Here is a 14,799-nt window from a genome sequence, read left to right as displayed (position 1 = left end):
TATGGGGGTCACAAAAAATTGGACAACAGTAAAAGGTTATGCATACCTATTTTATATACCTATATACCCAGGGTTGCATAAAAATTTCTCCAGTGAAAAGGGGCCACAAGTGGAAAAAAGTTTAAGAAGCCCTGGTCTAATGGGAATTAACAATATAAATAAAGATTTTATTTTTAAAGAAACTTTGAAACATTTAGAAATGCAAGAATAGTAATTTTTGGTGTGTATATATGTGTGTGTGTGTTTGTGCATGCATCCACACATATATATTTATATTATATATTGCCTTCTTATAGATACTATAAAATAGATACAGGAAATACTTAAGTAAGTTTATCACATAACTGTATTCAATGGCAAAAATAGTTACCTTTCACCAGGAGATCCACAGGTAACATCAGTCAGAAGAGAAAAGGCAAACTTCTCAGTCACTTCTGCAAAATGGCTGAAGCCCCTAGTGTCCTTACGTCGTGGGTTAATTAGAGTACAAAGGATGTCATAAAAAAGATTTCTGCTTCTAACAGTGAAAACTTGTTTTTTGCCTTCAACTGTTATCTGGGAAAGACAGAAATAGGACACCACATTAGATTAATAAAATATGAGGGCAGCTAGATGGTGCAGTGGATAAAGCACTAGCCTTAGATTCAGGAGAACCTGAGTTAAAATCCAGTCTCAGACACTTGACACTTATTAGCTTTGTGACCCTGGGCAAGTCATTTAACCCTCATTGTCCCCCCCAAAAAAAGATTAATAAAATATATTCTTTCTATTCATCAATACATAAAATATATTTTTTGGAGAGACATACTGTCGTGGTAGAAAAGGAGCTGCCCTCAGAGCCAAGAAGCCCTCAGTTCAAGATCTGCATCTGACACACCTGAGTTATTTAATTTTTCAGTGACCCAGGCAACTCAATGAAAATATAAATTATAATATGTATATATATATATATATATAGAGAGAGAGAGAGAGAGAGAGAGAGAGTATATATAGGAATAAAATATATACAGGATATGTAGGAAATAAGGAATTTCCCTATGCCAAAAAATCAAAGACTCAGGCTAAAAATGTCTTTTTTTAAAGCAGTCATATTGGATATTAAACCACAATCAGGTCCTATTTGTAACAAAATATTTATAGCCACACTTTTGTAATCATTAAAGAACTAGAAACAAATAGATGTCTGTCATTTGGAGAATAATTAAAAGAAATTGTGGTACACTGATATAATTCAATAATACAAGATTGACTTGCTGTAAGAAAGGATGAATATAATGATATAAAAGGCATATAAACTGATGCAAACTGAAGATGGCAGTACTAGAAAAACAATATTCACGACTAGAACAAAATAAATGGAACAAAACAAATCACCAAAACAAGAGGAACTGAATGGTGTGAAATTGCAATGACGAAACCTGGTCCCAAAGAAGAAACATGAAAATAAACATCCCTTGCTTCCTTGCAAAGGTGAACGGCTATGAGTGTATAACAGTGCATATGATGTTGAATTTACTTGATGTGTTGATTAGCTTTGCTGAATAGTTTTTTTTATTTCTTTTTTGCATTTTTTGTCATAAGGGATGACTCCCTAGGAGGAAGAGGGGAAAGTATATATTGGGAATTTTATATTTTATATCTTCTATATATCTTTATAATTTTATATCTTCTAGAAGATATAAAAAACAGAAGATACTTTTAAAATTATGTTACCTATGAAATGAATTAATGTGAACTTGTCATAATTGTTTCTCAGCTCAATTGTATGCAATTTTATTCCAAAGGGTTAGAGTAAATGATAACATAAAGAAATTAAGACAAAGATAGAGACTGGACTTTTTGATTTCTCAGTATAGGGAGCTCCTGGTGAGGTCAGCACCTTCTCTGCAAGTGAAGAGTCTTAGAGCATTGAAGGACTTGTCTAGGATAACACAAGCAACATGTTTCAGAGAATGGACTTGAACCCAGATCTTCATGACTCCAAGGCCCTCTCTCTATCTGTTATTTCACACTTCTTCTGCCATGGGGTGATTCTAAAGAAGGTGTTACTAATTTAAAATCTCATTTTGTGCATTAGACAAAACCTAATAATACTACAATTTGTAAAAACAGAGATGTTTAAAATAAATCAGGCATTTCACTGGATACACCTGGGTGCAAGCAAGAAAAACAAGAAGATTGTATTTCACATAGTAAACATTTTAACAGGTTAAAGAGTTGACTCTCAATTGTTTCACCTCAGTATCCTAGTCAAAGATTCTCACATTTCCATCCCAAATTTTCCTAAATAATTTATGTCCTTTTGTTACATTCCTACTCTACTTAATATTATTTGTTTAGATCCCTTATTACCCATAATCTAAGCTCCTTAAAAGCAAGCATTGTATCATTTTTTAATCTTTGTATTCCCTGACACATACTAAGTCCTTATTAAATATTTGTTTCAGCCAAAAGAGGGAAAGTCTCTATGGAGGATGTCAATCAAGTCAATAAAATAATAGGGAATCCTCCATTCCACACACAACACAACTCCCTTTCTCCTGGTGCATGATAAAAAAAACTCTTATCCAACCACAGTGACCATAAGTCACCCAATGCCTTTCTTCAATTCTTATCCTAATAAGCTACAAACTACATCTGTACTGAACAAGGATCCCTTATTCTGCAGGATCTTAACACCCTGAGACAGATGATAGCAGATTACTGGGTAGGGGGAATAAAAAGGGGGCATTCATAACTTTTAAATATGATTATCACTGTTTAAATATTATTATCTCCAAAATTATGTAGACTAAAACAATTAACTTATGGAAATTTAGAGAATGAAGGCTTTTTCTCCTTTCCCTATAATCAAGGTTAATTTTGTGAAGAGGAAAAATAATACAAAAAAATGTGTGGGGAAAAGCATTTTATAAAAATAACAGAGACAAAGAAGATAGAGGGATATTCATTCTTGTCTCCTCTCACTCTCTAGACTTCTTCGCTTCTCCCCTTTCTCTATTGGACCTTTCCCTCCTTCCTCCTTGTTCTCTCCTCTGCTTTTTAGCTTCTCTTTTTGCATTGTCTTCCCCTATTTGAATGTAAGCTCCTTGAGGGTAGGAACCATTATTTTGGCTTATATTTATATCCCCAGCTCTATTTAGTGAAGTGTATATATAAATATATATGCATATACACATACACATATATATAGCTTAATAAATGTTCTATCTATCATCTATCTAGTCAGAGTAAATGGATTAAGAAGGAAACCAGAAAGGGCAAAATGGCAAACAATTTTGATGTTCCTAATAAACAAATTTGGGAGCATAGAGCAATGAACACTGAGAAGGTTGATAGTGGAGAATTTGGAAGGGGCTATATTCTAATTACATCCCTAGTCAGAATAACTCAAGGAAAGAGTAATCAAAATGTGGTTTAATAAATTATAGGTACACCCTGCCAAATGTAATTAATTGATTCTATAAATACAAGGTAAACAAAGAACAACAACAAAAACATTATTGGGTATACCCAGGTCACAGAAATAGTGTTGTGCATTGGGTAATTGGTCTTATAGTGAGATCTGGTGATTCTTAAGGTAGAATCTCCATCCTGCTAGCTATAACATATTAATTACTAGAGGCATCAGTAGTATGTTAAAAAGAACATGGCTTTGGGGCAGCTAGGTGGCGCAGTGGATAGAGCACCAGCCCTGGAATCAGGAGTACCTGAGTTCAAATCCGGCCTCAGACACTTAACACTTACTAGCTGTGTGACCTTGGGCAAGTCACTTAACCCCAATTGCCTCACTAAAAAAACAAAAAACAAAAACAAAAAGAACATGGCTTTAAAATCACAGGACCTGGAATTAAATCCTGGTCCTGCTACTCAGTATCTGCCTGACTTTGACCAAGTCATTTAATCTGCCTGTATCTCAGTTTCTTCAATTATAAAATGAGTAGGTTGGATCAGGTCATCTGTAAAGCTATATCTAGTTCTAAATATTAAATTCCATGGTACCATTAAATTGGTTTGAGGAGTCTTATTTGTAATATGCATATATTAGAAAACAGAATAATTGTGGGAATATTTGTGAGGATAGCAAAGAGAAAAAAATCAGCAATATTCTATGATATACTACATGTGTGTGGAGAAAATGTTAAAAGATAATTCAAATTTTGCTCTTAGGGTATATGTAAGATGGAATTTTATCTCATGGCATCATGACAGTTGGAAACAAAGTATACAGTAATAACTGGATGTTAATATCCGTTATAATACATCAATCAATTAGTAAATGAGCACCTACTATGTGCTTAGTGCTGTGCTAAGCATTGAGGATACAAATACAAATCCCTGTGTAAGGACCTTATATTACAATGGGGAAGATAAGTCTATAAATACATCAGAACAAATATGAATAAATAAAAAGTAGTTAAATATAAAGTAGTTTGGGAAGTAAAGTACTAATGGTCGGGAGAATCAGGAAAGGTTTCAAACAGTAGATGGTACTTGAAGTGCATCTTGAAAAGGAAGATTGGGATTCTATAGCAGAGTTGTGAGGAGGGAGTGTGTTCCAGACCTGGGGACCTGCCAATGAAAAGCCACTGATAAAGACAGCAGTGCCATGGATGAGAAATAGAGAGGACAGGCTAGTTGGATGGTAGAATGCAGGAAGGAGAACATCTAAAGAGACTGGAAAGATAGGCTAAAGCCAAACTGTGAAGGGCTTACAGAGGAATTCCTATTTTATTCTAGAGGGTACAGGAAGCCACTGAAATTGACTGAGCATCATGGTCAGATTTGTAACCTAAGAAAACCATTCATTATGTTGCAGTGTATGGTATAGACTGGAAGGGGGAGCTACATGAGGCAGTGAGACTGGTTAGGAACTGCTGCAATAATCTAGGTGGGAAGGGATGAGTACACAAGTAAGACAGTGGCTGTGTGAGCAGATAAAAGAGGCCTGATGTGAGACATCTTGTAGAGATGGAAACAACAAAAAAAATTGACAATGGACTGAATATGTGAGGTGAGAGAGAGTGTAAAAGTCAAACACTGTGCCAAGATTACAAACCTGTGGGGCTTGAAGCATAGTAGTACCTTGATGGAAATAGGGTATTTGGAAGAGAGAAGGGTTTAAGGAAGATAATGAGTTCAATTTGGGTCATGCTTAGTTTGAGAGGTGTCTGGGACATCTAATTTGAAATATACAGTAGAAAAGTGATGATGTAGGACTAAAGCACAGGGGAGAAACTGGTACTTGTATGGGTATATGCATGTATATACATACATGTATAATTTCTATTTAGAGGACACATATATATGGATATAAGGATCTATACATCAGCTAAATTATAACATAGAGGTTGATGTAGGTTATATATCATAGTATACATGGGTATATTTTACAAATATCCACATACTAAAGTGCCATTTTGTCATAGGGTGTTTTAGCAAGAGTCAACTGTGGCACAGAAGACAAAAGTGGCGTCAAAGGTCAGAAGTCCTATATTCATGTCCTACTTCATTCAGACCCATACTGGCTATTTAACTTCTGAATGCTCCAAGCAACTCCCAAGACTATAATCTAAATACAATTATATTTTATTCTGGTCTGCATCAATGGATGGATTTTCTTCCTCAATAGTTGCTCAGACAGATGAAATCACAGATTTGGTTCATAAAAACAATATGTCCTGGGGGCAGCTAGGTAGCGCAGTGGATAGAGCACCAGCCCTGGATTCAGGAGGACCTGAGTTCAAATCCAGCCTCAGACCCTTGACACTTACTAGCTGTGTGACCCTGGGCAAGTCACTTAACCCCAATTGCCTCACCAAAAACAACCCACAAACAAATGGAAAAAACAAAACAAAAAACAATGTCCTATCTATATCCATACACACACATATACATACATATAATATACTTATACACATATATACAATATGTATAAACACATATACATGTATCTATGTGTACACCTATACACTCATATAGTTTGCTATTTATGTGTACACAGACATTGCGAGAGAAGGAAGAAAATATAAATCCATAAATATAGCAAAAGGCAAATTTATATTTGTCAATAAACTGTTAAAATGGACAAATCTAGATCTGACCAGCTAATTCTTGACAGATTTAGCAATTTTCCCCCCAAAAATCTTATATTCTCCAATTTTTAGCATATTCCCATACCTTGAGAATTAGAAAATTCCTACAATTTTAATAAACAAAAAGAAATTACCAAAATCAAGGTTTAAATTTTTTTAATCACTAATTCTGAAATGTTTATATTTTCCTGAAATTCTGAAGCTAGTAATTATCAGAACATCTGATGGATTATTATCTGGATTTTCCTAGGCAAATTTAAATACTTATTTAAATTTACATTTAGATGTGTTCAAAATAAATGACCGAGGTATTCCTGCATGTATAGGTATTTCTAGCTTTTCTATCTGTGTATATACAATTCAATGCAATAAATATTGATTGGAGGCTGCTATCTGAGTAACATTGTGCTAGATGCTAGTGAATACAAAAAGTAGCCACATATGAAACCATTTGACATGAAAAATGCTAGAACAATACAATCCACTTTGCAATAAGTTGTTGTATTTGGAAAATCCACTTTTATGTTCTACCAATTTAAATTAATGAGGCATCATGTTAAGATTTGTAGGTATCGTGTATTGGTCATATGTGGATTATCTGCAAGGTTTTATTTCTAGGTTTTGGTCCATCAGTGTAGGGTAATCTAGATGTGAAACTATGTGAACATGTCCCAAGTATTAGTTAATAATTGTATTTAATGAACAATTGAAACCTCAAATTCCTGTGTTAGTGAAATAGAAAAAAGATGTTTAAAAAATATTAGTCCCTGGCATGTTTCACGTATATGTTGGTACTATAAAAATACTTGATAATAAACAAAACAGACCTTGTTTGAAATAGTTATACATTTTCTACTGATGTTCAACATACTTCAGCTGGCAAATAATAAGAATGGTTTTTCTTTTAAAATGCAGTCATATTTTTCTATTCTGGTTTTTTAGAATATCTTTCTTCTAATGTTTTTGGGTTTTCATTTCATGTAAATTGTTAATGTATAATGGAGAAAATTACATTGGCTGATAAGTGTTAGGAACAAGCAAAGCTAATTAAATTTCCCCATCTTGGGCATCTCTAGTAATTGAGTTTTGTGATTCATGTCTTTGAAATCTGGATGTCTTAATCTATTTGTAACTGTTTACTTCCTGTTTCCTTTTACCCAGTGAATCCATAAACAGCAATCAAGAAATATCTACACAACTTCATGTAAACAAGTTTCAAATGTCTGTCAGTAATATATGGCTGTCATACAACTTTCTAAAATGGAAAATATAATAGAATTTGTTACATCTTTTAAAATCAATACTTTAAAACAAGTTTAGAACTGTTTTTTCTTATAGAACTTAATTACACTTTTCTTTCCTATACCCTCTTCCAAATTATCATAATCACAAGAGGTCTTATCATTAACAAATGAGTAAGAACATTTCCTTTAGAAAATCCTTATCCCTTAACTCCTTCCTCCAAACCTGACACAAGCCATTCCTGCTGGTTTTTAGAGCTATTTGGCAAGGATTGACCTTTGTAGGTACTTTATGCTTTTTTTCACCTATCTCCTCTACAGAGAATTTAAAATGTTTAGCTTTTGCCTTCTTACAGTAGTTTCTTAGCTGGGAAAATGATAGGGTACAGACATGAAAAGTATGGTTATAAAGTAATGTTATAATATCATGTAATCAAACAAAGCAACCAAAGTGATTTGCCCGTATATTTCTATAAAACCAGAAGTTGTTCACATGATTTCCTTTAGATTTGCTGGCTAATCACTGCTAGTTCTGTGTACTCTTCTAGAAGAAAAGGACTCAGAAAGGGCCTACCCAGGAAATGAGACTTGTTAAGAAGGGACTGAGGAAGTTGTCAGGAATCTTGACAACAGCAAATATCCCTACGTGACCCATAATTTCCCTTTCCAAGTCTAAAAAGCTAGTTATAGTGGCTTTTTGCTCTTCATTCTCTCATTTGTTTTTCTTGGGTGATGCAAATGTTCGAAGAAATGGAAGACTCCAGAGTGATTGAGTATTCTTGGACCCTGAACATTTACTTATTGTTTTGTACCCATTTGGCACAAAATACCTCTCCTAATAGACTAAAAACAAGGTGTCAAGAATGTAAAATGAAAGCATAAACTAAAGGAATATTAAGTGAAGAAGTTGTATTAAGTCAAATGATTTGCTCTCAGAAAAACATAATAATAGAGATTATATAGTAATTATCTTACTCAGATTATGTAGTAATAATATTGGTGTGTTACAGACCAATGTCAGAGAACTGGAGCTAGAAGAAGTCTAAGAGTAAATCTAGTCCAACCCCTTCACTTTACAGATGCTACAGGAAAATGGGGCTTAGAGGAATTAACAAATTTTCATGCAGATGTAACAAAACTTTTGTTCCTTATGTGCATAAATTAATACAATTGTCATTTTTGCCCTAGACTTTGCTTAATTCTAGATTATTCTTTCAAAGATTATTTTGCATACTGTACCCCCCACATTTTCACCTTATAGTAACTAAAGAAATAAAACACAATAAAGTGATAGAGAATTATATCTGTTTTGGCAAGAACCCATGTGGGACTTTCTTTATTGGACCTTATTCTTATAGACTCATATTTTACCAAAACTTGAAAATGCCTTTACCTAGGGCTTGTATCACATAATTAAATTCACATCACCCTTCTCTCCTCTCCCCACCCCTAAACCGACTCTATACTAATTATCTGATAATGGACTCTGCTCCCTGGTCTGCATCTATGGCTTATTCTGGTATTTTCCATCATAGCTAAACTTCTTGTACATTTCATGTCTTAGTCAAGCTTAATGATAACAAATATTCAACAGAGATGTTAAGTTCTTGAGGTCCTTTATCTTTAGTCATTCAGAGCTGTTTCAAGACCATAAAAATACTTGGGTTACAAGAATCTTAAATAACTCTAGGGTCTCCATTTTGCTAGTGCTCCTATCACCCCCAAATCAGTGAGAGACAAGAGAGAAAGAGCTGTTACTACTAGACTGTATTTTATTATTTTATTTTATTTCATTTCATTTCATTTTTTGAGACTAGTCTCCCTTTCTTGACCTGGCTGGAAATGCAATAACCACTCATGAGCCCAATCCCAATGCTGATTGGTACAAAAGCTTTATTTTTCCTAGTTTTCCAACCTCGGGCATCCTGAAGGCCTTCTGCTCCCAAGAGGCTCACCATATGAGTGTGGGACTTGGTGGAAACCTCTGATTACATTTAGCCCTACTTTAGCAAAGAACTCTAACTCAAGGGAGACCCCTTCCCCAGTAGCAGAGGATTGCAGGAGTACACCACCACTCCTGGCTGTTGTTGTAGTTTAGAAATAGGAAAGAACCATAGGATTTAGAGTAGGAAATTTCTTTGAAAACCATCAAATCTAGTTCCCTCAATTTAATGATAAGAAAACTGGGGTGGGGGGGGGCGGGGCAAGTAGGTGGCATAGAGGATAGAGCACCAGCCCTGGAGTCAGGAGGACCTGAGTTCAAATCCGGCCTCAGACACTTAACACTTACTAGCTCTGTGATCCTAGGAAAGTCACTTAACCTCAATTGTCTCACAAAAAAAAAAAAAGAAAAGAAAACTGGGGCAGCTAGGTGGCACAGTGGATAAAGCACCGGTCCTGGATTCAGGAGTACCTGAGTTCAAATCCGGCCTCAGACACTTGACACTTACTAGCTGTGTGACCTTGGGCAAGTCACTTAAGCCCCATTACCTCACACAAAATATAAAAACAAAAAACAAAAAACAAAAAAAGAAAAAAAGAAAAAAAAGAAAAAGAAAACTGAGGCCCAGAATGGTAAACTAATTTCCCCAAGGTGATACAACTTAAAGAACTCTCTCGAGTTCTAGCCCCTATGTCCTTTCCACCATGTAATGGCTTAGTGGTAGCACCAATCCAACTTACTATTGGCTCCATACTAGTTAAGGTTACCCTGAGTGAGAAGATAGATACAACTCTAGTATATAGAGTTATAGTCCATATGGGTCATCATATTCATAAGCAATTTCATGGAGGTCACGAATTATTTTTTTTTTTGTAGTAAGGCAATTAGGGTTAAGTGACTTGCCCAGGGTCACACAGCTAGTAAGTGTTAAGTGTCCGAGGCCAGATTTGAACTCAGGTACTCCTGACTCCAGGGCCGGTGCTCTATCCACTGTGCCACCTAGCCGCCCCACTAATTATTTTTTTTAAATGCTTACCTTATCTATTAGATGCATGACAGCACTAAGTTGTTCATCTGTATTTTCAGTGGCTACTTTGAGATTTAGGTTGTGGAGCACTCTGACCAAAATCTCTTCATCCAGTGGCTGGTGTAGCTGATCAGCTAGGCCCCAAAAGGACTGAGAATCAGTATCAGACACAATCGTTACATTGGCAGTGCCATACACTTTGTCTATTCTGGCCCCACCCAGTGGGTCAGAAAGTACAACCTGGAAACGCTTAGGATATGGATTTAAAGATTCTGTCTCTGGGGTTAGGATGACATCTAAAACAGCATTTCTCTGTCCAGGTTCAAAAATCAAGGTGCCTTGAGACTTGACAAAATCTTTCCCTGAAATAGCCGGAGATACGAGAGTGCGGCCCACTGTTTCAGCAATCCTCAGCTCCTAGAATTTTAAAAGAATAAGTTCAGTGACTTAATTGTGTTTCTAATTTTATAAAAACTGATTTACCTCAAACAAAAGATCTTTAGACAATGGCAACTTTAATTTGTTAGATGAACATACAAGGGGAGATCTCTGGTAGCTTGAAGGGCAAACCATGAATTACTTCAACTCCAAATATGGATGAATGTCTCAGGGATTACAAATTCCAAAACTATAGTGAAGTCTGATTTTATTGAATCAAAGATTCCCATGACACAACTTATAGGATCTACATTTGCATTTTAGGTATAAAATCTTGAAAGAGCATTTTCTTTCCATCTCACGGCCACTTTATGGGTGGAAGCATAATGAGAGGAGTGGCACTTCATTGGCCCTGTTTCAATCCTACATGTAGAGGTTCAGTGCCAGGCAGGAAATATCTGCATATGTTTTCTATAACCCACCAAGAAGGACAAATCCAAGTATATCCTAACAGACTAGGCCCCCACTGGCTGGTTTTCCCATTACTTTTTACTTTAAAAAGTTTATCTTTTTTTTATAAATAGATATTCCATGGTAGTTTACAATGTATCCCCACAATTGTTATATGATATGAATGAAACATTTATTAAGCACCTTAAAACTGAAAACTCATTTTAAAAACCATATTTTACCTTACTCAATAAAACATGTATTTTTTTAATTCTATTGACTTGTCTTTCTGATCATGCAAAATGAGGAAACCTCAATTCATTTGAGAAATTAAATGTAGGAAATAGGTAAAATGTAGATGTCACAGCTCTTTCAAAAAGGCCAACAAATGAACACCAAGGTATATAGACCAATGGCAGAAGCAGCCAGAGAGCTTCAGGAGTAGTCATAACCATGGTGACACATTTGTGGTAAGGATTACCCCTCTATGTTATGCATATAACATAATTCTAATTATGTCACTTCAAAGGTGTTTACATTACAAAATTGAGGTAATAATATTTTTAGAAAGGGAAAAAAAATCTACACTTTGAAGAGATCTCCAACTAGTTTTTTTAATTATTATTTTGAGGGGAATACAGAAGGAGAAAAAAATTGGGGGCATTAGGAATGAAAACCTTAGTTTACCCTCATGTTGACATATAAGTATTCTTAAGAATAAACATGTTCTAGGCTAATATACCATGCTAAAATTCTTGGAAATTTTCCAAAAGTCATGAAAAGTTGAAGGTATGATAGATCATCAAACAAGAATAAAAGAAAACACACAGGCTTGTGTATGCATATGCATCAAATCTAAAATAATGGAAATTATAGGAAGTTTAAAATAATACCAAGAAAGAGCTTTTGAATCTATTAAAGCATCAAAAAATAAGGCAGCAGAAATGCTTTCTATTTGTTGGATGAGAAGGAGCAATGAAAACTTTGTGGCTAGGAAACTTTCTATGAGGCTAGAATTCTGAATGGATGTGTGAGACAAATCTGGATAAAGTCCTGATTGAATACCAGGAAATGAACTAGACAACCACTCCATAATCCAGATAGTAATGCTTCATTGTTAATAGGCCTGTGATCCCATCTGAGGCCACTAGCTGGTGGATACAGTGGTGGACCTGGAGTCAGGAAGACCTATGTTCAAATATAGCCTCAGGCACTTACCTACCTATGTGACCCTGTTTGCTTCAGTTTTCTCATTTGTAAAATGGGAATAATAACAGCATTTATCTTGCAGGGTTGTTGTGAAGATCAAATGAGATTATTGTAAAGAGCTTAGCACAGTTCCTAGCACACAGTAGGCATTATAAAATGTTATATTCCCTTCCCCTTCCTGGAAAGTGGGTATTCCCTACAACATTGTAGATTGAGTTATCAACATCTTCTCATCCTTTATGATTCTTGTTTACATCTCCACAAATGATCCACCCAAGCTACCTTTGTTTGGTCTTCTTCCTTTAGTCCTTTTTAGAAGACTATGAGTACAGAGAGTGAGCTTTAATTCTTTCTCTAGCCACATGTCCAATTCACCTCCTTTCCCAACATAATCTTCTCAAAGTAATGAGGACCAGCATAAGAAGACCAGATTTCAAGTCCCACCCCCTCACGCCTTCCCACCTCTGTCCCTCCTAAACAAGGTCACTCCTCAGGGCTCTAGACAACTTTTAAGATTATACATTCCAGAGAAAGTGCCTATCTGGATCATAAAAATGGAAGTGGTAACAATAACAGCTGGCATTTATCTATTGCTTTGAGGTTTACAAAGAATTTTCCACATATGATCTCACTGTATCCTCAGAACTATCCTATAATGTAGGTATTATTATTATCCCAATTTTAGAAATGAAGAAACTGAGGTACCCTGGCCCTAGATCCTTAATTTATATGTGGAATACACAACCTAACATCTCCCTGTAGCATCCAGATTTAAAGCCAGAATTGTCCACTAATTGCATAACATAGCATCAATAGATTTAGAAGTGGACAGGACTTCAGAGACCATTAGGTTTCAACTCCCCTCATTTTATAGACAAGGACACTGAGCCACAGAGAGGTCAAGTGATTTGCTCAGGGGCACATAGTATATGTCTAAGGTTAAAATTTGAACTTGATTATTCCTAACCTCCACATCCAGCATTTAAACTAACAGAGAACATTCTTTTGGTGATCTGTTTGACAGAATCATATAATTTATGACTTTTCCCCATATTTTTGTTCTCTCCTTTACCCTGAAATATTTTATAAACATTATATATATATATATATATATATATATATAGAGAGAGAGAGAGAGAGAGAGATAGTGAGTGTAGATATAGGAATAAAATATATATAGGATATATAGGATTTAAGGAATTTCCTCACTGAATTTCCCTATGCCAATAATTAAGTTTTCACCTTTTCCAGTTACAGAGAGAGAACTGTTAGTACCTTCCATTCATATGTCTAAGAAAGTTGGAAGGAAAGGCAAATCATCGGGGTGATTAAATGAAGAACCACAAATGAGAAAATGAAAGAATGGCATAGTTAATATTTTCATTAGATTCTTCAGGATCTCTTCTTTCCCTTCAGGTTTTAAAACTGGTCTTGGGCATTCTGCCATCAAAGTCTTTAATTACAGTAAAAGAAGGTAACCTAGAACTTTCCGGGAAAATGCATTGTCACTCCCATAAACTAAACACTGTGAGGCATTCCAGGCCTGGGTCATGGTTGTAATGTGCTACGTATGAGACATTGCCCTTGAAGATCCCCAGGAAGGTTTACTAGGACAGAATAAAACAAGATATGACAGACCTGGAGAGAAACTATGGGAAGTAGTAGCATTCTAATCCTGTTGATGTTTCAAATTATAATATTCTTTTATTACTGAATAAACACAACATTCTCTGGAGAGACCTAGTATCATTTCTTCCTACCATCTTGTACTGTTTCCAATCCTTTCCCTCTAAACAGGAATCTATGGGATTGTATGGTCAAGGAGGTAGGCATACTATGATTCTACTCTCCTAACCCCCAACCTCAAGCCTCATCTATGTCTTATTCATACATAGTTGTTTGCATGCTGTCTCCCCTATTAGACTGTGAGCTTGACGAGCTTGTTTTCAGTTGTGTCTGACTCTTCGTGACCCTATTTGGGGTTTTCTTGGCAGAAATACTAGAATAGAAATACATTTCCTTCTCCAGCTCATATTACAGATGGGAAAAATGAGGCACACAGGGATAAGTCGACCTTCCCAGGGTCACACAGTTATTAAGTGTCTGAGGCCAGATCTGAAGTCAGGAAGATGTTTTCAAGACTCCAGGCCCAGAATTCTATCCACCTGTGCCCCCAAGGGACTGTTTTTGCCTTTCCTTGTATTCTCAGTGCTTAGCACAGAGCATATAAATGGCATTTAAACACTCATTGACTTGACTGCAGACATTAGCACACTATACTTCCTCCTATAAGAAGCAAGATACTCCATTTTGTCCAATAACTGGGCCTACCTTCTCTTTATCATTCTTTAGGCATCCAGACTAAGGTCTGGAGTATAATTGGATAATAAACTCTTCATGGAACACTAGGGAACAAAGTGCTATAGCACCTTGTAAGCTTAACCATCTATTCACTGT

At 35.6% G+C, this 14,799-nt stretch overlaps 1 protein-coding gene across 1 annotated transcript in view; it reads right to left on the bottom strand.

The window, feature by feature from the left end:
- The window catches only part of ADGRV1 (adhesion G protein-coupled receptor V1), a 786,537-nt gene that overhangs the window by 489,124 nt on the left and 282,614 nt on the right, over nt 1–14,799 (bottom strand). The window contains 2 exon segments of the mRNA XM_043996987.1: nt 371–555; nt 10,315–10,722. Coding sequence (XP_043852922.1) covers nt 371–555; nt 10,315–10,722 — 593 coding nt within the window.

This window comes from Dromiciops gliroides, chromosome 1 (genome assembly GCF_019393635.1).
Source record: "Dromiciops gliroides isolate mDroGli1 chromosome 1, mDroGli1.pri, whole genome shotgun sequence".
NCBI lineage: Eukaryota > Metazoa > Chordata > Mammalia > Microbiotheria > Microbiotheriidae > Dromiciops > Dromiciops gliroides.
This window is presented reverse-complemented; position numbering and strand designations above follow the sequence as displayed.